Source organism: Chlorocebus sabaeus, chromosome 1 (assembly GCF_047675955.1).
Source record: "Chlorocebus sabaeus isolate Y175 chromosome 1, mChlSab1.0.hap1, whole genome shotgun sequence".
Classification (NCBI taxonomy): Eukaryota; Metazoa; Chordata; class Mammalia; order Primates; family Cercopithecidae; genus Chlorocebus; species Chlorocebus sabaeus.
The window spans coordinates 46,824,061-46,837,491 of record NC_132904.1 but is presented as its reverse complement, the minus strand read 5'-3'; the positions used below and the strand labels follow the sequence as shown (position 1 = coordinate 46,837,491).

Below are 13,431 nucleotides of genomic sequence, written 5' to 3'. Positions count from 1 at the left end.
CTACCCCAGGCATGCAGCTATCACGAACTTTTGGGACAGGAAGTGGCCACCAAAGGTGATCTAGTCTATTCCCTACTCTCTGACAAGTTTTCCACCCCAATCCCAGTCTCCTTTACCATTAAACTCTCCTTAGAAAAGGTAGTCCACAACTTTTCTTGACAACCAGAGGGAAAATTTGTGTGTGCTTTTTATTTATTTTTATTTATTTTGAGATGGAGTATTGCTCTGTTGCTCAGGTTGGGGTGCAATGGTGCATCTCAGCTTACTGCAAGCTCCACCTCCCAGGTTCAAGTGATTCGCCTGCCTCAGCCTCCCAAACAGCTGGGACTACAGAGTAGCTGGGACTATACGCATGGGGTACCACACCTGGCTAATTTTTGTATTTTTAGTAGAGACGGGGTTTTACCATGTTGGCCAGGGTGGTCTCGAACTCCTGACCTCAAGCGATACACCAGCCTTGGCCTCCCAAAGTGCTGTAATTACAATTGTGAGCCACCGCACCGGGCCTTGTGTGTGCCTTTTAAACACAAAGAGGCTTTCATTTAATCGGCAGTCACCACCATCATACTGTTCTCACCCAAAGCCTTTGTGGTGATACAAATTTACCTAGGAGTGAACTCACCTGTGAGTATAATGGTAAAATCCCAGCCACAGGCCACCTGTTGGATGGGACAGCCAAAGAGGGATTTGCAGAGGGTAAAATATGGGATATCCTCTGTGTGACCAAGCCCCAGTTGCCCATCTTTGTTCAGACCACAAACAAAGAGGTCTCCTCCATCTGTAAAATATAAAGGCACCAGTGATAGCGTGCACTGGGAAAAACACAACTGCAAAATGAACAAAAAGATTTCACTAATTATTTGGAGTCTCAGACCAATAACTTTTTTTCCCATCCAAGTTAATAAGTTGTGTATGTTCATGTATTCTGGAGCCAAACAACACAAGACCAAGGGCCTCAAACTAATACCTACATAGAAACTTCAAGTCTTGGAGCAGTGGTCAGTCACCAAACTGAGCATCTACTGGAACAAAAAGCCAACATTTATTTAACATTTAGAATGTGCCAGGTACTGTTTTAACAGCTTTGTGTGCAGGGCGGATTCATCCTTTAGGCATAGTGTTTAGGGCCCACAACACTTTCAGAGGCCCACAGAGTGGCTTAATTTTTAGTTATTTTGAAATGAGAAAAAGATAATACAGTAACAATGCATATATAACACTAAATCCAGAGTGTATTATATTAATATCCATCTTTATACCAACACAGTTGTAAAATATGATTTTATTTCTTTACAAAGAAAGGGGTCCATAAAGGGAAAAGCACCCAGGACCCATGACAGTCAGAATGGAGCCCTGCTAACTCACTGGCTCTCTTCACCCACCATTATTATCCTCATGTAACAGATTCAGAAACTGTGGCTATTTGCCCAAGGCCACATAGATAGTAAGTCACAGAACCAGGATCTGAACCCAGAGATTTGATTCCAGAGCTCATGTTCTTAACCAGATGCAATATGCCCCCCTTTACAACATTGTAGCACTTGTACTACTTGTTAAGTGCTATCCTAGATACAGTAAGGGAGGATTAAGGGAAATGCACAGTTTTTGCTCTCAAGGAATATCCAATCTAATTACAAACACTTCTAACTCCTATGGTGTAAAATATACATTGTAATTCTGCCACTTATTTGCCTTGTGATGTTAAGCAATCAGTGTTCCTTTCTGAGTTTCATTTGTACAATGGAGGGGGTGAGGGAAAGAGGTGGCCTAGAAGAAGATCTCTGAAGTCCTTCCAGCCCTGAAAATCTAGGATCCTCTGATGGCAATTTGGCTCTTTCACAAAAATGTTTCACAAAAATACATTATTTTCCTCTGCAAAATACAAAAGGCTGAAAAATGGCAATATCATATCCAGGGGAAAATGTCTAACTAAGAAAATGAGTGACTATCTACTTTTGAAGGAAGTTACCTGTGACAACTGCAGAGTGGCCTCCTCCTCCTGTGATCCTCCTGACACTCCTGGGTTTACAGAAGTCATTCAGTTGCTGGGGCAACAGCACATCTTCCTTATGGCCGAGGCCAAGTTGCCCATAGCTATTTGCACCCTACAGATGAATAAGCCAAAGATGAAAAAGTTTGGGAACCATGACTGTCAATGTCTATTTACCTGTCTCTATCTTTCTCACCCTGACGTATCTCTCAGAGCCTATAACAGATGAGATTTCTTAAGCTCATTCTTAAAAAAAAAAAAAAAAAAAAAAATTTAGCTCCTTCATGGCAAATACTCACAGCACTGTTTATTCAAATATATAATAACAAGCACCAGAAAACAACATGTAACACCGTCTCCTGACCCCTGATCTGTAATACCATTAGTAAGAGACTCAGGACCATAATAGTGGAGGAAATTCACATCCAGGAAAGTTCCTAGGTAGGTACCCTGGCAGGCTTAATTTACTGGGGCAAAGGACAAATGCCCTGCCTCTTGGCCTCCTGCAGCAGCTGAAGAACCCACACTTTTTTCTACCTCAGGCCCTAGAAGGCAAAGCAGCAATGCCAGCCATGGTTGGGGGGGCAGAAGTCCTATGAGGTCCTTGGCCTAGCCCAACCCTCTAGAGGTGATGGGGTAAAGTAGCCTTTCCTCTTAGAGTGGCCATGAAAAGAGAGGCCATATCCTAAATCAAGGTTCTTCTGACTGAGAACAAGACAGCCTCTTGAGGAGGAGGGCCTTGTCTTCTCTAGAGAGAGTTCTGAGCCTCGAGTCCTTGGCAGGAGTATCTCATATCTCTCCTTACTCCCTCCCCCTACACCCACGTCCCATGCCACCTCACTGCTTTCCCTAGCTGAACTTCAGCCCCTAAAAGAGAACGCTATCCAGCACATTTCAAATAAATTATAAATATGGACACAGAATCCAAACAAAGTTCCAGTAGAAGCTGCTCACAGACCCCTACAGGGGCCAGCATGAAGAAGAATGAAGGTCATTCCTTTGTTATCTGCGTCTCTGGAGCTGTGGGCAAAACTGTCTCCCCTTGTCCTTGAGTAATCATGGGGACAGCTCAGGACAGACAGAGTTTCAGACTTAGAAACCCTCTCACCCCATCTCCTTTCTTCCCTCCTTAAATCCCTTCCCCAAAATCTGAAAAGAAAAATAATAATAATTCGCTCACTGAAGGACTTTGGAGTATTTGGGAATGTAAATCTTACCCTTCCTTTGTCAAGTGGGAAACTGACCAAAGAGGAAATGACCTGTTAGGATCATTCTTACCGGCTGTTATATGCAACCCATATTTAGTTAGAGGCCCCATCCTCAGAACACCACGATTTCCATATGAGAAGAGTCCTAAGCACCCACAACTCAGCCAGTGATATTCCTCAACTTTCCCTTCTTATGCTCCAGCCCCCATGTATTGCCTTTGGGAGACAGCACAGGGGTTGCTTCTGATAAAAACTAACTACCTAGGGAAGTTAAGAAAAGAAAAAAATGAGGGAGAAACAGCATCAAAATGGGAGGGCAACATCCTGGAATTAGTTCTTGTTCCTCCTCCCCACACCCATAATGGGAAAACTGACAATGACTCTGGAATCAAAGTTGGCTAAGGATTTTGTGCCTTAAAGCAAGGCACGTCATTATTTCATTTGTACAGTGAAAGAGGTTGGCAATGATCTCTAAGGGCCTTTTCAAGTTCAGTGCTATGTGGCTCCAAGATTCACATGGTGAGATTCCAGTAAGGGGACAGATTTCCCCTTGACAGGCAATATGTCTATTATTATTATTATTATTATTATACAAAAAAGGTCCATAATCCCTAATCTGAAATGCTTACAATCAGATGTATTTCAGATTCAGAATTTTACAGCTTTTAGAAAAGTAATACAGTATACATGTCATATATGCTGATGCAAGGTCCAGGGACAGCAGCCCATAAGCAAAACAATAATCTTTCTGCATTAAAAAGTACAAATATTCATAAGAAGTGGCCAAATACTATAAATGGCCTTATGTCCAGTAAGTTTTGGATTTTCAGAGCTTTTTGTATTCAGAATTGAAGATAAGGGATTGTGGACCTGCAGAGAGAATCTTACTAAGATTTCAGAAATCTTTATAATTTATTGAAGTATCTACTCCTAGCTGATTCTTCCTGGAGATGAGAAGTAAAATATTTTAAATATATTTGTTTTTGAAGACACCTGAATGAGGAAAGGTGATGTAAAATAATTACAACAAATACATACAGACATGCTTACATACATACATACATATATAATCCATCCCCTTGTAGTCTATTTCACAGCCATCCTGGGCTGTAAGAACTCAAAGATGGAAGAGTAAGCCATAGCAGGGGCATAAGTCCCAGGAGCCCACATGGGGCAATTATTAGCTACCAATTACTGAGTGCTTCTCTCCATACTGCGCATTCACCTTTAATCCTCACAACTAAGAAGGACATTATTACTCCCATTTCACAGAGGAAGAAACTAAGGCTCAGAGAGGTTAAGTAATTTTCCATAGTTAACATCTGGATAGGCAAAAAGTCTGATGCCCTGTACCTTTTACTGTACCTTACTGTGTCTCTAAGAAAAAATAAAAAAAGAACATACAGTGAACCATCCCAGAGCTTACCTGGCAGGTGGTTAACTGTATGACCTTATCTAAAATAGCATCCCCATATCACTCATTTTCTGCTTTATTTTTCTTCATGCCACTTCTTGATGTTACATTATATATGTCTACTTGTTTACTGTACACCTCCCCTGCTAGAAACTAAACTCCAGGAGGGCAGGAACTCTGCTTTGCTCACTGCTGTTTCCCCTGCATCTGAAACTGTGCTGGCCCGAAGAAGATGTACATGCATTTATATGGTGAACGAATGTAAGACCCTATGAAAGACTGTCGCTCAACATGAAGGGGAATATAGAGTATACACACATAGTATTTCTTGGTCAGCCCTGAGATCTCCATGGCTGTCCCATTACCAGGGGTGCAAGGCTGCTGAACACCTGGGAGAAAAGTAATATGACACATGGGCACTCTGAGGTTCAAACTATGGTACCAATTTTTGTAATGCTGAGAGAGGCCCTAAATCCAGGATAAAGCAAGATGAAGCGAAATTTAACACAACCTATTACAACTGTTGTTTGCCTTTTTTCCTTACAAACACACCAGACATATCACACGTGCACATGTATGCATGCGCACTCGCACGCGCACACACACACACACATCCCTAACAAGGTAACTGTGAACTGAACTTTATTCCCCCAAAATTCACATGTTGGAGCCCTAACCTTTAGTACCTTACTGTATTTGGAGAGGGGGCCTTTAAAGGGGCAATTAAGGTTAAATGAGGTCATAAGGGTGGGGCCCTAATCCAATATAACTGGTGTCCTTAAAAGAAGAGACACCAGGGATGCTAACACACACAGAAAAGGCCATGTGAGGACACAGTGAAAAAAGCCATGTGAGGACACAGTGAGAAGGCAGACATCTGCAAGCCAGAGAGAGGCCTCAGGAGAAACCAAACCTACTCACACCTTGATCTTGGCCTTCTAGCCTCTGGAACTGTGAGAAAATAAATTTCTGTTGTTTAAGCCTCTATTGTGTGGTATTTTGTTATGGTAGCCCTAGCCGGCCAACACACCCCCACAGTTTCAGATTATGCAGCAGCAAAAACACACCACCAGTTCTCCAAACACAGCAGAAGGGTGTCAACAACCTATTAAACATATTTTACAGACATACTGTTTCAGTACAGACAAGGCCGAATATTAAAGGTTTGTTTCTGCCTGATGTTTCCTCTGTCCACACAGACGCCAGTCTCCTGCCTGGAAAAAGCCAGAGACAGCACACATTCAATCCCCCAGCTCCCGGGCCACCTCAAAGACGCCCAGCCACCCAGACTACCGCAGGCCATGCTCTCCCTCCTGCCAAACTGTAGCACCACATTGAACCAGTGCCTCCTTGTACTGATCATTACTTCTTTAAAAAATGGTCAATTAATACTGATTTTAACAGCAATGCAGGTTATACTTTTGCTCTCACCCAACACAAGAACTGGAAGTCTCTCACTCATGTGTATTTCACTCGTGTATTTCCCCAACACCAGCACATGGGTAGGCACACGGATCACTCATTCGTCAACAAGTATTTACTGGGGACCTACAATGTGCCAGACACCAAGAGAGACACTGTGAACAAGACAGGCACAGCACCCACTCTCACCACACTTTCTAGCCAGAGAGACTGGCGTTAATAATAAATTATAGACATCATTAAAATTGTGATACGCGCTATGAAGAAGCACAAGACGCAGCTCATTCCTGTGCATGCTGGTCGGCCACCTGCCACGCTCCTGTGCACGAAACCTCCTGTCTCCCAAACACACATCAAGATGACCCTGTCTCTCCCAATGCTCCCGTCAAACCAACAGCAGCTCAACTTCCCCAAGACAGGCAAGAACCGGTCACAGCAGAGTATCAGCAAATAGGTAGGGTCTGTGCCTTGTGAGCGACCAAACACGGCAGGCCTCACATCCAAAGGATGCACTCGCCAGGCTGGGACACGGCCTCCCTCCTCCAGGCATCAGGAGGGTGGGGGGCACAGGTGGCCCCACGGGGCTCTGGGACCGGGCGATCCTCTCCACCGAGCCCTTCGCGCTATCTTCCAGGTGCTATGCGGGCTGCAGGGCTCTCGCGGAACCAGACGCTCTGCCCCAGGCAGGTTCTTCCCGCAGCGCCACAGCACCTCCGGCTCCGGCCCCGCCAGCCGGCAGGCCCCTAAGTCGACCGCAAAGACCCTTCCCTCCCCGCCCGCTCCTCCCCTGCTCCCAGCCCAGGATCCTCCAACCCAGAGCCCTGCTCGGATCTCGGCCACCCAGCCCCTGAACTGCCCAAGCCGCGGCCAAGAGCTCCCACGTCTTGGCGCCCCTCAGCTGGCCCTGGCTCGGGGGCGGAGTCACGTACCCAGGCGAAAAGCACGGCCGCCGCGGGGGCGGCCTCCGAAGCGCTGGGCTCGCGCTCCATGCGAGGTCGCTCTGCTGGCGCTTCCGGGAGGGGCCGCACGAGGGCGGGGCCTGCCGGGGAGGGGTGGGCGCGGGAGCCCTGGCGCAGGGGCGGGACCTGGGTCGCGAATGGGGCGGGCGCCGGGAGGGATCTGTGGTGGGAAGGGGCCCGCGGGCCAGGAGAGGGGGTGCGGACGCGCCCCCGGGCCTTTGGGGACCAGTGGTGGGCGGGGCCGGATGACAAACCCGGAGCCGCCTTCCAGTCAGCCCGCCCCGGCGGCGCTCGCAGCGTCTCAGCCCGCAGCCTCCTGTCGCGCTGGGCCTCTCAGCCTCTCGCTCCTCCCACTCGTACTCTTTATTTTTAGTCATAATTTCATGTTTCATACAGGTGCACTGCGCGCCACAGTTCACAAAGCTCCTTCGTGTTTTTGTCTCCTTGGAGGCCTACGACAGCCCAGAGGGGCTGACAGGGCAGGGATGGCATCACCATTTGCGGGAACAAGAAATGGAGCCTGACGGGTAGGGCAGGGTCCTGCCGGGCATCTCAGGAGCAATTGTCTTGAGCCTGCTTTGATGTGCGTTCGCAAACATCTGAGGGGGCGCCTTGGGAGGCGAGTGGAGTGGCACGTCGCCAGTGTCGCCCTCTGCACCTGGCATGGAGCGGGAACCCGCGCCTCACGACGCTTAATGGGGGAGGCTGGTTAGCGTGGACTCCTGCCGGGGCAGCCTCGGCGCTCCGGGCATGGCCCTGAGCTCATTCTATTAATAATACTGGATAATCGTCACCCAACGAACATTTCCATATAAAATGACTTTTCTCAGACAGCGTCGTGTTGCTGGTGGGAGTTAAGTTCAATTTATCTGAAGGAAAATATGGCACTGGTATCAGGAATACAGAACACATGAGGTCACATTAAAGATGATCATCCTCATTCGGTAACACTTGGCCCCTCTGCTGACAAGGGCCTCCAGCACTCACCGCCCTTCACCCCTGGGCTTCTGGAAAGTGTTTTAGTGAGCTCTTACACTGTTCTTTCCTGTTCTTTTACTCCATCCACTCTTAGGAATTTCTGCCTGTAAGACCACTTGAGGGCAGCCCTGACCTTTCTCTCTCCAACGTGTGGCATCTGGAGAATGTCGATGACCATACCAAGAAAAATGCCAACTTTGGAGAGAGAAAACAGCTCTTCATTCTCTAGGGATCTGAATGTGCAGGAGCTATACCATGCTTGCTGACTCTCTTATGAGTGGGCTTTTTTGTGCTGACCATTTCTTGCTAGCATGTGTAACAAGATGTAAAAATGGGACTCTTCCCCACTCAGTTTTTATCGGGGGAACTCGCCCCCAGTATTTCAACATAGGTTCTTTCTATTTTCCACAAGTGTTGGCCGGCTGAGAAATAAAGAGAAAGAGTACAAAGAGAAGAATTTTACAGCTGGGCCACTGGGGGTGACGTCACATATCGGTAGGACCGTGATGCCCCCCGAGCTGCAAAACCAGCAAGTTTTTATTAAGGATTTCAAAAGGGGAGGAGGTGTGTGAACAGGGAGTAGGTCACAAAGATCACATGCTTCAAAGGGCAAAAAGGCGAACAAAGATCAAATGGTTCTGAGGAAACAGAATGAGGGCAAAATCAGAAACTCCCAATAAGGGTCCAACGAAGATCACAAGGCAAAGGGCAAAAGCAAAGATCACAAGGCAAGGACAAAAGCAGAATTACTGATAAGTGTCTATGTTCAGCAGTGCACGTATTGTCTTGATAAACCTCTTAAACAACAGAAAACAGGGTTCGAGAGCAGAGAACCAGTCAGACCTCAAATTTACCAGGATGGGGTTTTTCCCCACCCTAGTAAGCCTGAGGTTACTGCTGGAGACCAGGGCATATCTCAGTCCTTATTGCAACCGCATAAGACAGACATTCCCAGAGTGGCCGTTTGTAGACCTCCCCCCAGAAATACGTTCCTTCCCCAGGGTATTAATTATTAACATTCCTTGCTAGGAAAAGAATTTAGCGATATCTTCCCTACTTGCATGTCCGTTTACAGGCTCTCTGCAAGAAGAAAAATATGGCTCTATTTTGCCCGACCCCACAGGCAGTCAGACCTGATGGTTGTCTTCCCTTGTTCCCTGAAAATCGCTGTTACTCTGTTCTTTTTCAAGGTGCGCTGATTTCATATTGTTCAAACACACATGCTTTACAATCAATTTGTTCAGTTAACACAATTGTCATAGTGGTCCTGAGGTGACGTACATCCTCAGTTTACAAAGACAACAGGATTAAGAGATTAAGGTAAGACAGGTGTAAGAAATTATAAGAATATTATTTGGGAACTGATAAATGTCCATGAAATCTTCACAGTTTATGTTCCTCTGCCGCAGCTCCAGCCGGTCCCTCCGTTTGGGGTCCCTGACTTCCCGCAACAAGTTTTGGCTGAGCAACAAATGCCAGTTACTCCTATATCATAAAATAAGGTGCAAGACCACCAAAGCAGGACTGCAAAGCAACTGTCTAGAAACCAGTGTATGACTTTCAGTCTACAAAAAAGGTTGAGAGACCAGAGAAAATTCTAGTAGGATATGTGACCACAATTATCAATGTGGTGTAGGTCTCACCCATCTCATGTCTAAGGAAAGTTAGTTTAGCTGGGTCCCTGGGAGAGCGTGGTATGCATCCCTCTAGATTAGGAGCCAGACAGGCTTCTGTCCAATCTGTTCTGAGAAATACAAGGGCTTGTGGCTGGATATCCGCTCTAATAGCTGAGCGAAGACAAACTGATTCTTTGGGGAGGTCTTTCACACCCAGAGTTTTTCAAAATAAAAACTGTCCATTTCCCATACATGAACAAACTGGCTGGGGGATGGTCTTAGACCTTGTCCAAGAGAATTTCTGGAAGGGTGAAGTGACACCCACAAGAGAGTCAATCACTAGATTCCTTAAGGGTGAGGGAAATGAATTTAACAGCCCACAGAGATACATTTACCCACATCAAGAAATCCCAAGAAATAAGAAGGTAGGAAGGTCTTCCAAAACGCCCACAAGAAAATGTCAGCATGAAATACTTACCAAGTACAGAAAACACTGATGCCAACTCACAACAGTATCAGACCAAAAAGAACTTTTCTCCTCCTTACCTCTCCTCCCCTCTACATCTCCCCAACCCTGGAGGAGTCCCAGGCATCCACTAAGTAACAAGGGACAAGGAAATGAAGAAACTAAGCAACACCCACTCCTTTCTCAGTTCTAGAGGAGGGAAAAAGTTTCAACCTTGAAGTTTGTTTTATTGAAGTTTTTCCACAGGACTAGCCTTTTTAAATATTGAAAGAGAGAGAGAGTATGTGTGTGTGTGTGTGTGAGAGAGAGAGAGAGAGAGAGAGAGAGAGAAATGGAAATTAGGAGCTAAGGGCTTTTTATTACGTGTGAGCAAGCAGAAAACTCAGGCAGCAATCTGAGATTTCATCCAGCAGGGCAAGGAAGAGCTACCTACAGAGCCAGTTTTAATAGAGAGAGGTCTGGAAGAATATAGTTGTTTTCTGACTCCACTCCTTGAATGTACAAGCATCAATATTTTAACTAACCTACAGTTATATTATTATGTCATATCCCTTAATATAATTTATTGGAAGTGTTGAGATGTTGCAACTATTTCACCTATGTACTCGCCACTGCCTAGTTCTTCCCATGAGCAGCCTGGATGAATTGCAGTTCTTGAATGGGACTAGATTTAAACCATTTAATGGCTTTACTTTCAGATGTCTTGTCTCCCCAAAAGAGGAAAATATAAAGTATTTGGGAACATACAGATTGCATCTCTGTACCATAAAGATTAGGAAATTTTTCCCATTGGATTATTTTATTTGATCATCCCAATAATACTAGTATGATAAGTGCTGTTAGGATTATTATTTTATTTTGTTTTGTTTTTTTGAGGCAGGGTCTCCCTCTGTTGCCCAGTGCAGGTGGCACGATAATGGCTTACTGCAGCCTCTACCTCCTGGGCTTAAGTGATCCTCCTGCCTCAGCCTCCCAAGTAGCTAGGGCTACAGGTGTGAGCCACCTTGCCTGGCCAGGATCATTGTTTTATAGATGAGAAAACTGAGGCTCAAAGAAGTTATTTACTTCAAGGTCAGTTTTCTACTTTTGATAAAGGAAGATTAGCTAGCTGCAAACCTTTTCTGTCACAAAAAAACAACTAGAAAATTTGACAGAAAATATTTTTAATATCTATTTCAAGTCATTGGAGAGCTATCAAAGCAGCAAGAACTTGAAGGGCCAAGATCTGAAAGCTGAGAGATTATATTTGGCACTACTTTTCTCCTTGAAGCACTTGCTAATTACTAAGCAATGTCTTGGAGGCTAAGAATCTTGACTGAAATCAACAACTAAGAAGCTGAGCAGTACCTTTAGCAATCTCATAGGGTAGGGATGGGAGGAGGGAATGGTGGACATGAAGGAGGGGACAAAAGTAGGAGTCCAGAGCCCCCAAGGAGAAGCCCTGGTACACACCCATAGTTTTCTCTTGAGATCCCTAAAGGGCTACACCCTAAAAGTCAAAGTGAACTGGAAATAGACCAGCCCTCACAAAGACTGAAGCTCAACTTCTCTTTGGCTCAATCCCTAACTGGACTAAGACTTTACCAAGCCATTATATACTGCCTACTAGAAGCAAAAATTAATCCCCTCTTGTGGAAGATAAGATCATCCAGAAGCTAAGGGGGAATATCTGTTAAGAGAGTGACTGTATTAATAATTCTTTACATGTGGAAAATGAGGAGTTTGCTTTTTTTTTTGCAAGGTCCTCTTGCAACATAACTTCTCCAATAATCCAGTGTAGGAGACTTAGTGCATTTTACAGATGAGGAGTGTACACCAAAAATAAAATTCTAAGGCCCCCCAACCATCTGAATGGACTTTCTTCTAGGCCAGGGCACTCTAACATGTAACCTGAAAAGCTGATTCAGGCCATGACTGGAAGTGGGGGTGACACACATGCCTCCTTATACCTCTCCAGCATTAATATCAACACAGACCTTAAGTCTGATAAGAAAAATTGACAGTCTATTCTCTTGGAAGCCTGCCATCTGGTGGCTTCACCTGCATGATAAAACTGGTCTCCGCAAACTCATACAGCAACCCAGACATTCCTTTCTATCAATTGCCAATTAGAAAAATTTTAAATCTACCTATAATCTGGAAGCCTCCCACCCAACACTTTGAATTATCCCAGCTTTCTGGACTGAGCCAATGTACCTTATAAATATATTTGACTGAAGTCTCATGTCTCCCTAAAACGCATAAAATCCAAGCTGCACGCTGACCACCTTGGGCACATGTTCTCAGGGTCTCCTAAGGGCTGTGTCATGGGCCATGGTCATTCATATTTGGCTCAGAATAAATCTCTTCAAATACTTTAGTGTGTTTGACTCTTTTCGTCGACAGGAACATAACACTAAGACTTTACCAAGAACTCTGAAGAGTGGTTACCAGGCTCCAGAGGTGTTTGGCTTCTATCTCATATCCATAGGCTTTTTAAGAAGTATAAGATATAATGGATTTCCTAAACTAATAAAATTGCTAATATAAGTTTAAATCAATTTTTAACGTATGTTTGGGAAAAAGTAAATATTGGTTGAGAACATAAATTTTGTGTTCATTTATTATCGCACTGAATAACAAACTTGTAAATCATAAATGTATATTATATAGTAAAACAAAGATTAGACCAAAATAGACCATAGTACCTTAAACACTTCCTATGAATTAATATATGGACTCTATCATATATTCCTTTAGAGAATTCAGGATTTTTTTCTTTTTTGAATTTGGAAGCCAACTTAAAAACTAACAAAATTATGTACATTTTGGTGTGTCATTACTACTTGTATAACTCCAAATGGCAAAATATGTAGGTAAAGAAATGTAGGCATTCTGAAGGTCAGCTTTTGAGCGTCCTTAAAAAGTCATGAGAATATTAACTATGTCTTTGAACAATGATTCACTGATTAAGAATTATTAACCGGCTGAGCATGGTGGCTCATGCTTGCGATCCCAGCACTTTGGGAGGATAAGGTGGGTGGATCTTCTGAGGTCAGAAGTTCAAGACCAGCCTGGCCAACATGGAGAAACCCCATCTCTATTAAAAAAACAAAAATTAGCTGGGCATGGTGAAGCAGGCCTGCAATCCCAGGTTGCAGCGAGCTGAAGTCATGCAACTGCACTCCAGCCTGGGCAGTAGAGTGAGACTCTGTCTCAAAAACAAAAACAAAAACAAAAATATATATATATATATATGAAGCTTTTAGTTCAATTCTGTTCTCACATTTGGGTAACTATTTACATATTCCTAGGTGCTTTGAAGACATATATTTAAAATGCATGAAAATTCTAAGACTCTCAGGACTCCTGATTTACCAAATATTACAAATACCCAGA

General features: G+C 44.5%; 1 protein-coding gene across 23 annotated transcripts in view; it reads right to left on the bottom strand.

Annotated features, from left to right (window-relative positions):
• SERGEF (secretion regulating guanine nucleotide exchange factor) overlaps positions 1 to 7,186 on the bottom strand; it is a 233,462-nt gene extending 226,276 nt beyond the window's left edge. For 8 of the 23 annotated variants that reach the window (XR_012093595.1, XR_012093580.1, XR_012093581.1 and 5 more), the window contains exons 1-6: positions 6,533 to 6,949; positions 5,744 to 5,826; positions 5,536 to 5,563; positions 4,931 to 5,001; positions 1,970 to 2,105; positions 623 to 778 (exon numbers count right to left, since the gene is read on the bottom strand). Coding sequence is in view for 18 of the 23 variants with exons in the window: in XM_073017858.1 (XP_072873959.1) it covers positions 623 to 778; positions 1,970 to 2,105; positions 4,931 to 5,001; positions 5,536 to 5,563; positions 5,744 to 5,826; positions 6,533 to 6,584 (526 nt within the window). In the remaining 5 variants the exon portion in view is untranslated. The other 15 variants (XR_012093619.1, XM_073017901.1, XM_073017904.1 and 12 more) reach the window with 12 other exon arrangements.
• Between the last annotated feature and the right edge of the window lie 6,245 nt (positions 7,187 to 13,431).